Source organism: Galeopterus variegatus, unplaced genomic scaffold (assembly GCF_000696425.1).
Source record: "Galeopterus variegatus unplaced genomic scaffold, G_variegatus-3.0.2 Scaffold601, whole genome shotgun sequence".
Taxonomy (NCBI): Eukaryota; Metazoa; Chordata; class Mammalia; order Dermoptera; family Cynocephalidae; genus Galeopterus; species Galeopterus variegatus.
In genome coordinates this window covers 373,390-385,752 of record NW_007726712.1, presented here as the reverse complement: position 1 = coordinate 385,752, position 12,363 = coordinate 373,390, and the positions used below count along the sequence as shown (strand labels likewise).

The window sequence follows — 12,363 nt, the reverse complement described above, 5'->3', positions numbered from 1 at the left end:
AGTATATATGGGTTTGCCTCTCCAACTAAATTATAAGCTTCAAGAAAGTAGTTTAAGATAAGGGAGACTTAATACACAAAGTGCAGACACAAGGCTGTGGACGCCCCCAGAGGGAAAGGTCGTTTCATGTGGGGAATGGGGAGAGAGTTCTCAGTGGGTGTGAATTTCCTCAGGCTTTGCAGGAGTGGCACTTGAATAAGCCAGTACTTCCCAAACACATCTGATCATGAGAATGACCTGAGGTACTTATTAAAAATATGAATCCATAGATCCCTCCCAAGATTTTCTAAATCAGAACCTCAAAAAATGAGCTTGGGAATCTGTATTTTCAACAAGAGCCCCAAGCGATTCTTTAAAATAGAAAATTTATAATTGACATTGAGCACTTACTATGTGCCAAGCACTCGTCTAAGCATTTTGCCTGTATTAACTCATTCAGTCTTTGCAGAAACCCGTAATAACTTCGTATAGCATACATTACGTTGCCGGTCCCCGGTCCGGTACGGGAGCAACACTGAGGGTTGCGATCCATTGCCGGACATGGAAAAAGACAAAAAAAGCCAAAAAAAAAAAAAAGAAAGTAGGAGAGATCACGCCTTCCATGTGCTTTGTTTTGCGTGTGCCCACAATAACTGGCAAGACACTAGGTACACTGCTGGAATTTCGTAGAGAGTGTTCAGCACATGGATGCATGGATTTGGCACTAGGAGCAATTGTAAGTTGCTGAATTTCAAGCCGGGGCAGAAAGGGACAGTCGCAGCTGCGTGTAGGTTCTGAAAGTCAAGAGGGACTGGAAGAGATGTGGAAAAGGGTCTGTCTGGAGACCGCAAGGTTAGAGAGGAAGGGATGGAGGCAAGCTCTGGTAGAGGAGTGGTGATGGGCGGGGTGAGGAGGCTGGCACCTGCCACTCAGCACATGGCCCTTTCGGCAGTAAGGACTAACCAATGCCAGGGGATGCCCAGAGTGCTGGGCTGGTGGTCCTGTGCCCAGCAAGGCCCCCAGCATGTCTTGCTCTCCATTGGCCTTCAGTTCTAATCTCCATGTCTTCTCCATTCCTCCTTGTATCCCCCCAGAGACGAAGGATGAAGTGGAGGTGTCAGATGATGGTGAGTGCTGGCCACTGTCCTCTGGTCAGGCTTGTGGGTGGAGGGACTGAGAAGGGGATCTGATGGCTCACACCCTGACCCCTGACCTGCAGATGAGAAGGAGCCCGAGGTGGATTACCGGACGGTGACAGTCAATACCGAGCAAAAAGTATCTGACTTCTACGACATTGAAGAGAGACTAGGATCGTAAGTGGAGTGGGAAGCTGCCTCAGGCCCCAGGGTGAGGGTGGCATAGGTCTGCAGTAAAATTCCTGTCTTCCTGTCTTTTCCTGGGCTCTGCCTCCTCCCCAGACTGAGATTCCTGCAGAATCAGCAGGGATTGACCCACGAAAGCATCACTCACCTAGGGCTCTCCTCCGAGCTGCTCTTGCAGTTCTGCAGTGGCCCAACTCTGCGAAAGCCTTAGGCAGGTCCTTGCTTTTCTGTGCCTCTGTTCACAGCACAGGACTGAAGGGAGAGGGCTGGACCTGGATCACATTATCTTTAGGATCACTTTTAATCCACAAAAGTCATGGAGTCTGCTCAGTGCTCAGTGCTTGCTGCTCAGCAATGCCAGCTTTAGTGCTTCATTACAATGCAGACACCATGGTTCCTTTATGGACTTGGGCCACACTGTTTACTCGGGCTTCTCCCTGGATTGTGGAGGACACCTGTGGGCTCCGACTCCAACTCGGAGTCCTCGTCACAGCCAAGCTGTCCATCTCCCCCTAACTCCCTCTCCCTGTGGGACTACAAGAGGTGGAAGAAAAAGGAATGGGGCTCAGCTTGTATTTCCATTGATTTCTGGAAAATAAAGGAGTGATGTGAACCTTAGAACAGCTCTGTAAAGGGAGTTTGAACTGTTGGAGTGAGTTGCATCAGAGAAACCTCACACTCCCCTCTCCAGGCAGAGGGAAGCAAGACCCTTCCTGGGCTGTGGCTGGGATCAGTGCCAGAGGGTGGAGAGGAAGGCAGGCAGCTGCTCAGCAGCTCCATGTGTCTGGGAAGGACTGCCTCAACCCAACCTCACGAGTCCCTCTGCAGGGAAGAGAGGGGAAGTCCATCAACCACGATTGAGAGTAGATTTGTCAGCATTAGAAATGTGCGTCACTGATCTAGAGCAGGATTCAGCAAACTTTTTTCATAAAGGACCAGATAGTCCCATTTTAGGCTTTGTGAGCCATACTCCTGTGTTACTGCTCCTCAGCTCTGACACTGCAGCACAAAAGCAGCCGCAGACAATATGAAGGCAAATGCATGTGGCCACATGCCAGTAAAACCTCACTTATTAAAAAGAGGCAGGCCAGATTTGTCCCGTGGGCCATCATTTGCCAACCCCTATTTAGTGGAAAGCTTGGCTGAATTTGGCTTTTCTCTTCTCCCCCTTTTGTTGGCAGTGGGAAGTTTGGACAGGTCTTCCGACTTGTAGAAAAGAAAACTGGAAAAATCTGGGCAGGGAAATTCTTTAAGGCATATTCGGCGAAAGAGAAAGAGAATATCCGGCAGGAGATTGGCATCATGAACTGCCTGCACCACCCCAAGCTGGTGCAGTGCGTCGATGCATTTGAGGAGAAGGCCAACGTCGTCATGGTCCTGGAGATGTGAGTGGCTCCCCACTGTCCTAGCCCAGCCACCTCTGCCCCAAGATGGAAAGCACTGCAGACAGGGCTGTGATGTGCAAGATACTCACCAGTGTGGCTGGGGCTGACCAGTCGGAATGAGAAGGTCTGTGCACAGCACTGCCCCGACCCACTGAGCACCAGCCTGGCTGCAGCCTGTGCTCATTTCCAGACCAAACTGGCAGATCTTGGAGGACCCCTCCACCCTTTTCACCTGCATCTCCCCATGACGGGACCAAAGCTATCCCTAGGCTCCTTGGTTCCTTTCAGGAGCATTCTTACCTATAGTTGGGTTACAGTCAAAGGGGAGGGACAGGGCAGCTTCCTGATTTCCCTGTGAAAGAGAACAGGGCCCAGGGCTGGGAGCTCAGAGCTCCTTGATCCAGCCCGCTCACTGTGCTTCTGCATTCCCCCTTTCCACCCTTGTTTGTTCTCCTGACTTCTCACTCACCAGAGGAGCACTTTCTCTGCTGGGCTGTACAAAGGCAGGGGATGGATCGCATGGCCTCCAGCTATGGCTTTCCTGGAATCTGTTGTTTCCTCCACATCATAGTCCTCCACCTCCCTCACCTCTGAGCTGCTGATGCACCCTCAGGAGCACATGCACACACATACACATACACACATGCGCATACATACACACGCACACACACATGCACACACACATACACACGCACACACACATAAACACGGACACACATATGTAAACACAAACACCTACACACATATACAGATACAAGCACATGAACACACATACAAACACACGCACTAGCAGCAGTAACCCACATATCTCCATGTCACCTATATTTTTTCAGAGCTTTCTTTTTTTAATATTTGGTACAATCACATAAAAAAATACATAAGAGAATACACAGTGAGAAGTCTCATTCTCTGGGGGCCGGCCCGGTGGCGCACTGGATAAGTGCGCCGCTTGGGAAGCGCGGCGGCGCTCCCGCCCGGGGGTTCGGATCCCACATACAGACCGGTTCCCGCTCACTGGCTGAGCGAGGCGCGGGAGCAACACCGAGGGTTGCAATCCCGTTGCCGGTCCCCGGCCGGGTACGGGGGCAACACTGAGGGTTGCGATCCGTTGCCGGACACGGAAAAAGACAAAAGACAAAAAAAAAAAAAAAAAAAAAGAAGTCTCATTCTCAGCCCTGTTCCAAACCCCACCCCCACCACTACAGGTAAACAATTATAATGGTTTTGTCTGTATCCTTACAAAGTATTTTTATGAAAGTACAAACATATATGATACATACTAGGGTACTTCAAAAAGTTCATGTAATGATTCATATTATCTTTTAATTCTGTTTTCCCACAAACTTTTTGAAGTATGCTCGTATATTCTTATTTTCCTGCCTTTTAACAGAAAAGGTGACTTATTACATTCACTGTTCTATACTTTGCTTTTTCAGCAAATTGCTGTGGGAGATAGTCCCATATCAATACCTAGTGAGCATCCTCATTCTCACAGCTCCATGGGATTTCGTTGTATCCGTATATCACAATTTATTTAGTCTTTTGGTAAGAGGTTGGGTGGTTTCCAGTCTTTTGCTTTTACAAGCAAACATTGTTTGTACCCTTGTACGTACATCTTTCTACTCATGCCCATGTATATCTGTAAGATAAATTCTCAGAAGTGAAGGAGTGCTGGATTAAAGGGTATGAACGTTTGAAATGTTTAAAGATACTGTAAAATTGCTCAGCATCCTTGAATTGCTCGCCCTGAACTTTGGGGATCTCAGTCCTATAGAAAGAACTCTATCAGCATCTTGGCATTCTTTCCCAAGAAAGGTGAAGCCAGTAACACATCCCCAAGCTTTAGTTGTGAATGGAATGTTAGCCTTTTCTCTCCCCTCATTCCACTAACATTTTGGTATATTTCCATTCAGTATGTGTTCCTCAGGAAAGGCAGTGTTGGTTAAGAGCACAGACTTGAGTCAGATAAACCTTCCTTCAAATCCCAGCTCTGCCTTTTACTCGTTATTTGTCGTTGAATAAGTTACTCAGCTGTCCAATGCTTAGTTTTACTATCCACAAAAGAGGACATTGAAGCCAGCTCATGGAGGCTGTGGGATTAAGTGGATAATGCTGATATTAGTGGTGTGACATGCTGACTTTTTCTGTATCATGATCTCTTCCACTTACAAGCACTCTGTGAGCATTTTAACATCTACCTAGGTGTTGTAGAACAAATCCTCCCTAGTATTCAGGAAGCCTGTCTTCAGGTTCTGCTTCTATTGAGTCGTGATTTTGTGACTGTTAAATCCTACCAGCAAGAAGATGCATTTGGATTAGGATAATCAGTCTCATGACTCCCCTTTTGGCTAGAAAATTCTACAATTTTGTGGAGCCATAAAAGACTCAGAGAAAATCTTCATTTTTATCTTACAATCTTTTTGCAGCCCCCAATTCAAACTTTCCTCCCCACTTTTGGGAAATATTTAGCCGATGCCTGTGGCTTCCTTCATCATACCCTCACATTTATTCTACAACAGGTTGCTTAGTCCAGGCAGCAAGGGCATGTGAGGACATGTGGAAAAATGTCTTGTCTTTAGAAGTTAAGCTTTGAGCAAGTTTGTGAGAGGCGACAGGGAGGGGGGCAGGAGGCAGCTGGGCCTGGGTAAGGGCAGGCAGCACTAGTGGGCAGAATACCATACTTAGCTTGGAATTGGGAGTTGGCAAGCTGGATGGAAAAAGTAGGAAGAAAATGTAAGAAGGCTTTAGTGGGTCTGGCTTTCATCCCTCTACCACACCTCCCCCGTGGACAGGAGCAAGTTTTACATGCACAGATGCCAGAAGAGTCCCCTGCACTTGGGGCAAGGAGCTTGCTCAATCAAAGAAGAAGGGAGCAGGTTCATACTCCATCTGTCTATCCCTTCCAGCTTAAACATTTTGAGGCTTGGCCAGTGAGAGGGGAAAGGTTGATTTTTTCAGCAGTGCAATTTGCTCTTCTCCTTGTTCAAGATTAAGAGAAGGATGATGTCTGGTTTATATAGAAAAGCGAAAATGTATTCCAGGCTCCCATCCTTCAATTCAGCTGCAATAAACATAGTGAGAAATAAGAATGAATGTGTGTCTTCAGCCTTTCTGACTTCTGATTACTGGGCAAGTCCCCATCATTGCTCCGAGACAGCAGTCCCTTCAGGCCCCTGGCCTGGAGCCTGGGCTTTTCCTTTTGGAAGTGCTTCGGACATTTCAGGTGGTGGTAGGAACCTGAGCCCTGAAGAGGATGTGAAGCTTGGACTCAGTCACCCATGGCTGATCTCATCTTTGTGCTACTGTTAGTGAAATTTAGAAAGAACATCCAGCTGGCTGCTGTGAGACAAGGAGCAGAGGGCCTGGGTATCAACTCCCCTGATAGCACCATTCCTTCTGTGCCCACCAGGGCCAAAGTCTAGAGTTTAGGGGACAAATTTGATCCCTTGTGATTAGGTAGCCTTGGTGATAGTAAGTATTCACTCATTTATTCACTCACTCACTATTAATTACTAAGCACACATTACCTCTGGACCAGTCTTGGCCCTTGGCATTATCCCATCTCTGTGGGTGGCAGCTTCTTTCTTTCAAACCAATACTTTTCACCCATAGTCTTGAGCATTTTGAAGAGAAGCCTACAGAAGCAGTAATCCTGCTTGTTTAACCTCTTCCAGCTACAGAGTGGATCATAGGAACAGTTTTAATAAGATATTAAGTATGTTTGAATAGGATTGAACACACTGGAACCGATATCGAATGGGTTACCTCTAGAAATGCAGTAGTAATTCTCTCCATGGCTCAGATTTTTACCACTCTTTACCTCAGACTTCCCAAGGGCACTAAAAATAATGGTTGCTTGCTTTTTCAGAATCTTTTAAACTTAAAAGCAAATATTTGGGGACACCTTGTTTGTGTCAGATATTGCCAGATGCAAATAAGAGTACAGAGATGAGCCAGAGCTTTTGCAGACATGTCCACAAATAACTTTAAGATAAGGGAGACTTAATACACAAAGTGCAGACACAAGGCTGTGGACGCCCCCAGAGGGAAAGGTCGTTTCATGTGGGGAATGGGGAGAGAGTTCTCAGTGGGTGTGAATTTCCTCAGGCTTTGCAGGAGTGGCACTTGAATAAGCCAGTACTTCCCAAACACATCTGATCATGAGAATGACCTGAGGTACTTATTAAAAATATGAATCCATAGATCCCTCCCAAGATTTTCTAAATCAGAACCTCAAAAAATGAGCTTGGGAATCTGTATTTTCAACAAGAGCCCCAAGCGATTCTTTAAAATAGAAAATTTATAATTGACATTGAGCACTTACTATGTGCCAAGCACTCGTCTAAGCATTTTGCCTGTATTAACTCATTCAGTCTTTGCAGAAACCCTGTGAAGTGGTGCTGTTTTTATCTGCATCGTACAGATAAGGAAACTGAGGCACAGAGATGTTAAGAATTGGCCGAGACCTAAGACTGTTGATTAGTTTTTTTTTTTTTTTTTGTCTTTTGTCTTTTTCCGTGTCCGGCAACGGATCGCAACCCTCAGTGTTGCCCCCGTACCGGACCGGGGACCGGCAACGGGATTGCAAACCTCAGCGTTGCTCCCACGCCTCGCTCAGCCAGTGAGCGGGAACCGGTCTGTATGTGGGATCCGAACCCTCGGGCGGGAGTGCTGCCGCGCTTCCCAAGCGGCGCACTATCCAGTGCGCCACCGGGCCGGCCCGATTAGTTTGACGTGGAGCCCTGGTGGAGAGCAATAGAAATGGAGGCCTTAAGAACAAGAGGTGCCACCTGCTGGCCTTGCAGGGACCTTCCAAAGGTGTTGCCCCCGTACCGGACCTTGCCCCCGCACCGGGCCGGGGACCGGCAACGGGATTGCAACCCTCAGCGTCGCCCCCATGCCTCGCTCAGCCAGTGAGCGGGAACCGGTCTGTATGTGGGATCCGAACCCTCGGGCGGGAGTGCTGCCGCGCTTCCCAAGCGGCGCACTATCCAGTGCGCCACCGGGCCGGCCCGATTAGTTTGACGTGGAGCCCTGGTGGAGAGCAATAGAAATGGAGGCCTTAAGAACAAGAGGTGCCACCTGCTGGCCTTGCAGGGACCTTCCAAAGGGGTTGGTTCTAATGCGTCAATTCTAGCTCCCCCGAGTGGCCATTGGCACAAACTGACCTTTCCCAGATCAGCCCTTCCAGAAGGGTGTGTCATATGGTGAGAGAGGCAGACAGGCTGTGGTGTGCTGAGCCCCATAGTGCATCCCTGTCTGTCTCTACTGCAGGGGTCAGTAACAAGACCCACCTGGCCCACCAGTTTGTCAAACGATAACTAATATGTGCTGAGCACCTACTATGTGTCAGATATATTTTACAAAGGCTCCTACATTCCTAACAACTCTATAAGGTAGGGACAGATAAGGAAACTGGGGCCCAGAAAGGTTAATTAGCTTGCCTGAGGTCACACAGCTCATGAAAGTCAGAGACAGGATTCAAACTCAGCTCCTTCCCTTCATGATGATTCCCCTCAGGGGAGGGAATGCCCTTGAAGAGAGCAGGCCCAGAATGAAGCATATACAGCCTTGTTCAGCTGGTGGACCCATAGGCTGTTGCAGAAAAGTGAGCTCAGTCATGTCTAGATGCTGCATAAGTTATTAAGGAGATGCCTTCAACTTGCTGAGCAGTGAGCAAGGAAGGTAGGTTGGAGGGCTGGGACAGGGGAACAGAGAGGACCCGTGTAACTCAGGCAGCGGGGCTGTGCATTTGCACCGAAGGGCAGTATGCTGGCTGGCTGATATCTGAGGCAGTCCTTAGCAGAGGATGCCTGGCTGTGGGCTCCAGAAGCACAGAATTGAATGAACATGGCTAGGATCCAAAGTCTATCCAGGTAGAAAGGATTACACTTCCAGCCTGGGCAAGGGGTCCAGGTAAGACAAGTGAATTATGGCCAGAAGCAGCAAACTGATACTACAGGCCTAGTCAGAGTAAGCAAATCTAACACAACTGTGGGTATAATGGGTTACAGCCAACTAATTTTAGAATATTTGCTGAGGCTCTTATTATTTCTGTTCCTGGCTTTGCAAAGTAAATGTTTATGGGAACTACGAGTATTTTAAATTTCATTTCCCTGTGACTAAAATACACAGCTAGGGTGCAAGAATGTTCCCTATGCATCTGTGGTCATTTGAGGGAAAGAGACTTCCCAGCGTTCACCCTTTTGCTAAGGATCTTGTGTCTGGATCTCTCTGTTTATGCACACCTCTGAAACTGCTTGGCCTTGATGCTTCCCTGAATTGCCCGGCAGCTTAGCAGGTGCAGGGCAGGGTCCCCCAAGCAGGAAGGCCCTGACCCTCCTTGTGTGACGGAAAACTGGGACTCAGGAAGCTGTAGATGGTGCCCATCACCCCTGTGCCCCCTACCCCCAGCTTACCCTTGGCCAGATTCTCTGCCAGCTCAGCCTCCATGATCCTGTGATCTGACTGTCCCTGTGTTCGTCCCGCCTTCCTCTGTTGCGCAGTGTGTCGGGGGGTGAGCTGTTTGAGCGCATCATCGATGAGGACTTCGAGCTGACGGAGCGCGAGTGCATCAAGTACATGAGGCAGATCTCGGAGGGGGTGGAGTACATCCACAAGCAGGGCATCGTGCACCTGGACCTCAAGCCTGAGAACATCATGTGTGTCAACAAGACAGGCACCAGGATCAAGCTCATCGACTTTGGTCTGGCCAGAAGACTGGGTAAGGCCCCTGTTGTCACTGCTGTGTGTTGGCACTGACTGTTTGTGTTCCCCACACTGAGTATTAGCAGGAACGAACAGTATTGGGATCGAATCAATGACCATGGAGACTCTTGAGGCTCAAGTCCTGCCCCTGCTACTTCTAGCTGTGCGACTGTGAGCCTCAAAGTCCTCATCTGTAAAGTGGGATGATAGTAGTCCCCACTCATAGAGTCATTAGGAAGATCAAATGAGTTAATAAAGGTAAAGCGGGAGGGGCAGTGCCTTGCACGTAGTAAGCACTATGTGGGGGTTAGCTGTTTAGTTCATTGCGGGGGGGGAACCCCCTCTTTTGTTTTTTTGCTATGGTGCCATTAGTGGCAAAACTCATTTTGATGATGGTGGCTCCTCATGTCTATATCATACTGTAGTTTCCACAGCACTTTTACATTTTATCTCATGAGCCTCAGTTTGTAGACCAGGAAAACAAGGTTCACTATAGCTTTGCCCAGCAGGTTCCACCATGGGTCCAGCTCAGAGTCTCTGGTGCCTCTTCTATTCCTGTGCTAGGCAGGAGGGAGACAGTGGGGGCAGGTGGTCAGGGCCTTCAGATCCAGCCCTGAAATCATTTGGGTCAGTGACTGTCTGCCTCACATACTGCCTACATCTACCCTGTAGCACTTTGATGTCTTAATAATCAAGGAAACAGCTCCACACATGCCCCCGTCAGCCATTGTGCTCTTCAGGGAGCCCCAGGGTTGAAGGGAGCTGGCTTTTATTTTAGTAGCCTGTGGGGAGCAGGAACGTGCTGGCCAACCTAAAATCACCCAGTAAACCTCCTCCTAGGAGGGCCAGTCCTGGTTGAGGCCAGTTGGTGCTCCAGAGGAAAGGGTGAGGTCCCGATGGACCAGGACTTGCCTGCTGGTCAGTGCAGGTGGGCAAGAACCTTCTATCATGCTGAGCAGATGCACCCACCCTGCTCTTTTGTGCTAACGGGACAGTGTGGGACCATCTGCTTGTTCAGGACTTGAGCCTGAACAGTTTCCATGGTCATTGATTTAAGCCCAATACAGGGCCTGCCTGTGGACAGTAGCCACTAATAAATTAAACAAATAGGCAGGCCACTGGCCTCAGGAACCACAGTGCCCACCAAGGACCAGAGAACTGGGAGTTGGTTAACAATGCAGCAGGAAGGGCTCAGGTTAGAGTTGGAGCAGAGAGCAGAGCTTCCACATCATGTGGCTGAGAAATGCTTTGGTTTAGAACATTTGCAGGGCTCTGTAAAGTTAAACTAGACCAGATATGGCCCACTACCCCACCCCACCCCCTACTGCTAACAGTATCCCCCAGGAGCTAGTACCTATGCATAGTGCTTGCCTTCAGTGCATGCTAGCGGGCATCTTTGGTCCTCTATGGCTAAGAGGCACCACCTCAGGGTTAAGGCCTCTACCAACTAGCCTCCTGCAGCTCCTGGGAGGAGAGACAAGAAGCTATAGGATAAGTAGGCGAGGCGAGGGGTGTAGTAGTGGAGAACATGGCCAGGAGTCAGACCTCCTGGGTGTAAGTCCTGACCACCACTTATTAAGTGCTGGGGAATCACTTCACCTCCCCGGGCCTCATTTTCATCCTCGGAAGCATGGGTGTCACACCTACTTGTTAGGATTGTTGAGACTATTAATTAGGGAAATCCTTGTACAGATGGTAGCAGGGTACGTAAGACATAGTGAATGTTAGAGTCAGTGAATGGTAGAGATTATTATTAAGCATGAGTCACAATCCCTGCCTTGGGGAACTCATGGGAGAGCCAGACACTAAAAGACTAATGGGGCTGGTGCTTTAACAGCCCAGCTCAGGACATTTGAGGTTAGTGCAGTTTGTTGGTTTCACTTGTTTAACAAGGAGGCCAAATGTCTGTGCCATTGTCCAAGGAGACAACACCCAAGGGCTGAGCCCTTGACAGTGTCCCTCCCGGGTTAGGGAGGCTCCCTGATGTGCTGGAAATTGATCTCTCTCCATTCTGGTTTCAGAGAATGCGGGGTCTCTGAAGGTCCTCTTTGGCACCCCAGAGTTTGTGGCCCCTGAAGTGATCAACTACGAGCCCATTGGCTATGCCACGGACATGTGGAGCATCGGGGTCATCTGCTATATCCTGTGAGTCCCAGGCACGCAGGGAGGGGGCAGAGAGTCCTGCAGGGTCCCCAGGCTGCCCTGGCGTTGTGAGGGAGGGGCTGGGCTAGGCTGGGCCATAATGGGGAGGCCTGCCCCGGTGTCAGGAGAGTGTTAGGCTCCCAACCCATCCCTGCCAGCCCACCCTGCTCCTGGGCTTCTGACAAGTCAGTGGCCTGCATCACACTTCTGTAGCAACGTGTAGCTCTGCACACCGAAATCCCCATTCTGCACCCCTCACTGTCCCCAAGGCTGGCAGCCCAGGGCCTGTGGTCAATGTGGCTGGCACCACGTAACACCCCCTGTATCAGTCTGTTTTATGTTGCTATAACAGAATACTTGGAACTGGGTAATTTATAAAGAAAAATGAAATTTATTGCTTACAGTTTCTGAGGCTGGGAAGTCCAAAGTTCCATCTGGTGGTGGTGACAGTCTCACATTGCAAGATGGTGGAAGCAGAGAGAGAGAAAGACAGGGTGGAAGCAGAGAGAGAGAAAGACAGAGTCTCCTTTTCTTTTACAGTCCTCAGAACCACTCCCCTGGCCACCATTTTTAATCCATTCTCTACTGCATGGTCCTACAATCCAATCACCTCTTCAAGGCTCCGCCTTTCAATTCCCATAATAGGATTTCCCACTCGGTTAACAGTCACAGTGGGGACTAAGATTCTAATACATAAAACTTGGGGGTCACAATTCAAGTTTCAGGGAGTTTTGGGGAGACACAATTCAACCCACTACACCCACTTACTTGCGTAGGTGAGTTAATGGAGGAGGGATATTGCCATTGCCTTCTGAGGACAGCACCCC

General features: G+C 49.0%; 1 protein-coding gene across 9 annotated transcripts in view; it reads left to right on the top strand.

Moving 5' to 3' along the window:
• The window catches only part of MYLK (myosin light chain kinase), a 178,510-nt gene that overhangs the window by 143,540 nt on the left and 22,607 nt on the right, over positions 1–12,363 (top strand). For 7 of the 9 annotated variants that reach the window (XM_008570417.1, XM_008570424.1, XM_008570422.1 and 4 more), the window contains 5 exons: positions 1,074–1,106; positions 1,199–1,292; positions 2,483–2,686; positions 9,193–9,410; positions 11,416–11,539. In XM_008570417.1, the coding sequence (XP_008568639.1) occupies positions 1,074–1,106; positions 1,199–1,292; positions 2,483–2,686; positions 9,193–9,410; positions 11,416–11,539 (673 nt within the window). Of the gene's footprint in view, positions 1–1,073; positions 1,107–1,192; positions 1,293–2,482; positions 2,687–9,192; positions 9,411–11,415; positions 11,540–12,363 lie in introns of all 9 variants that reach the window. The other 2 variants (XM_008570426.1, XM_008570423.1) reach the window with 1 other exon arrangement.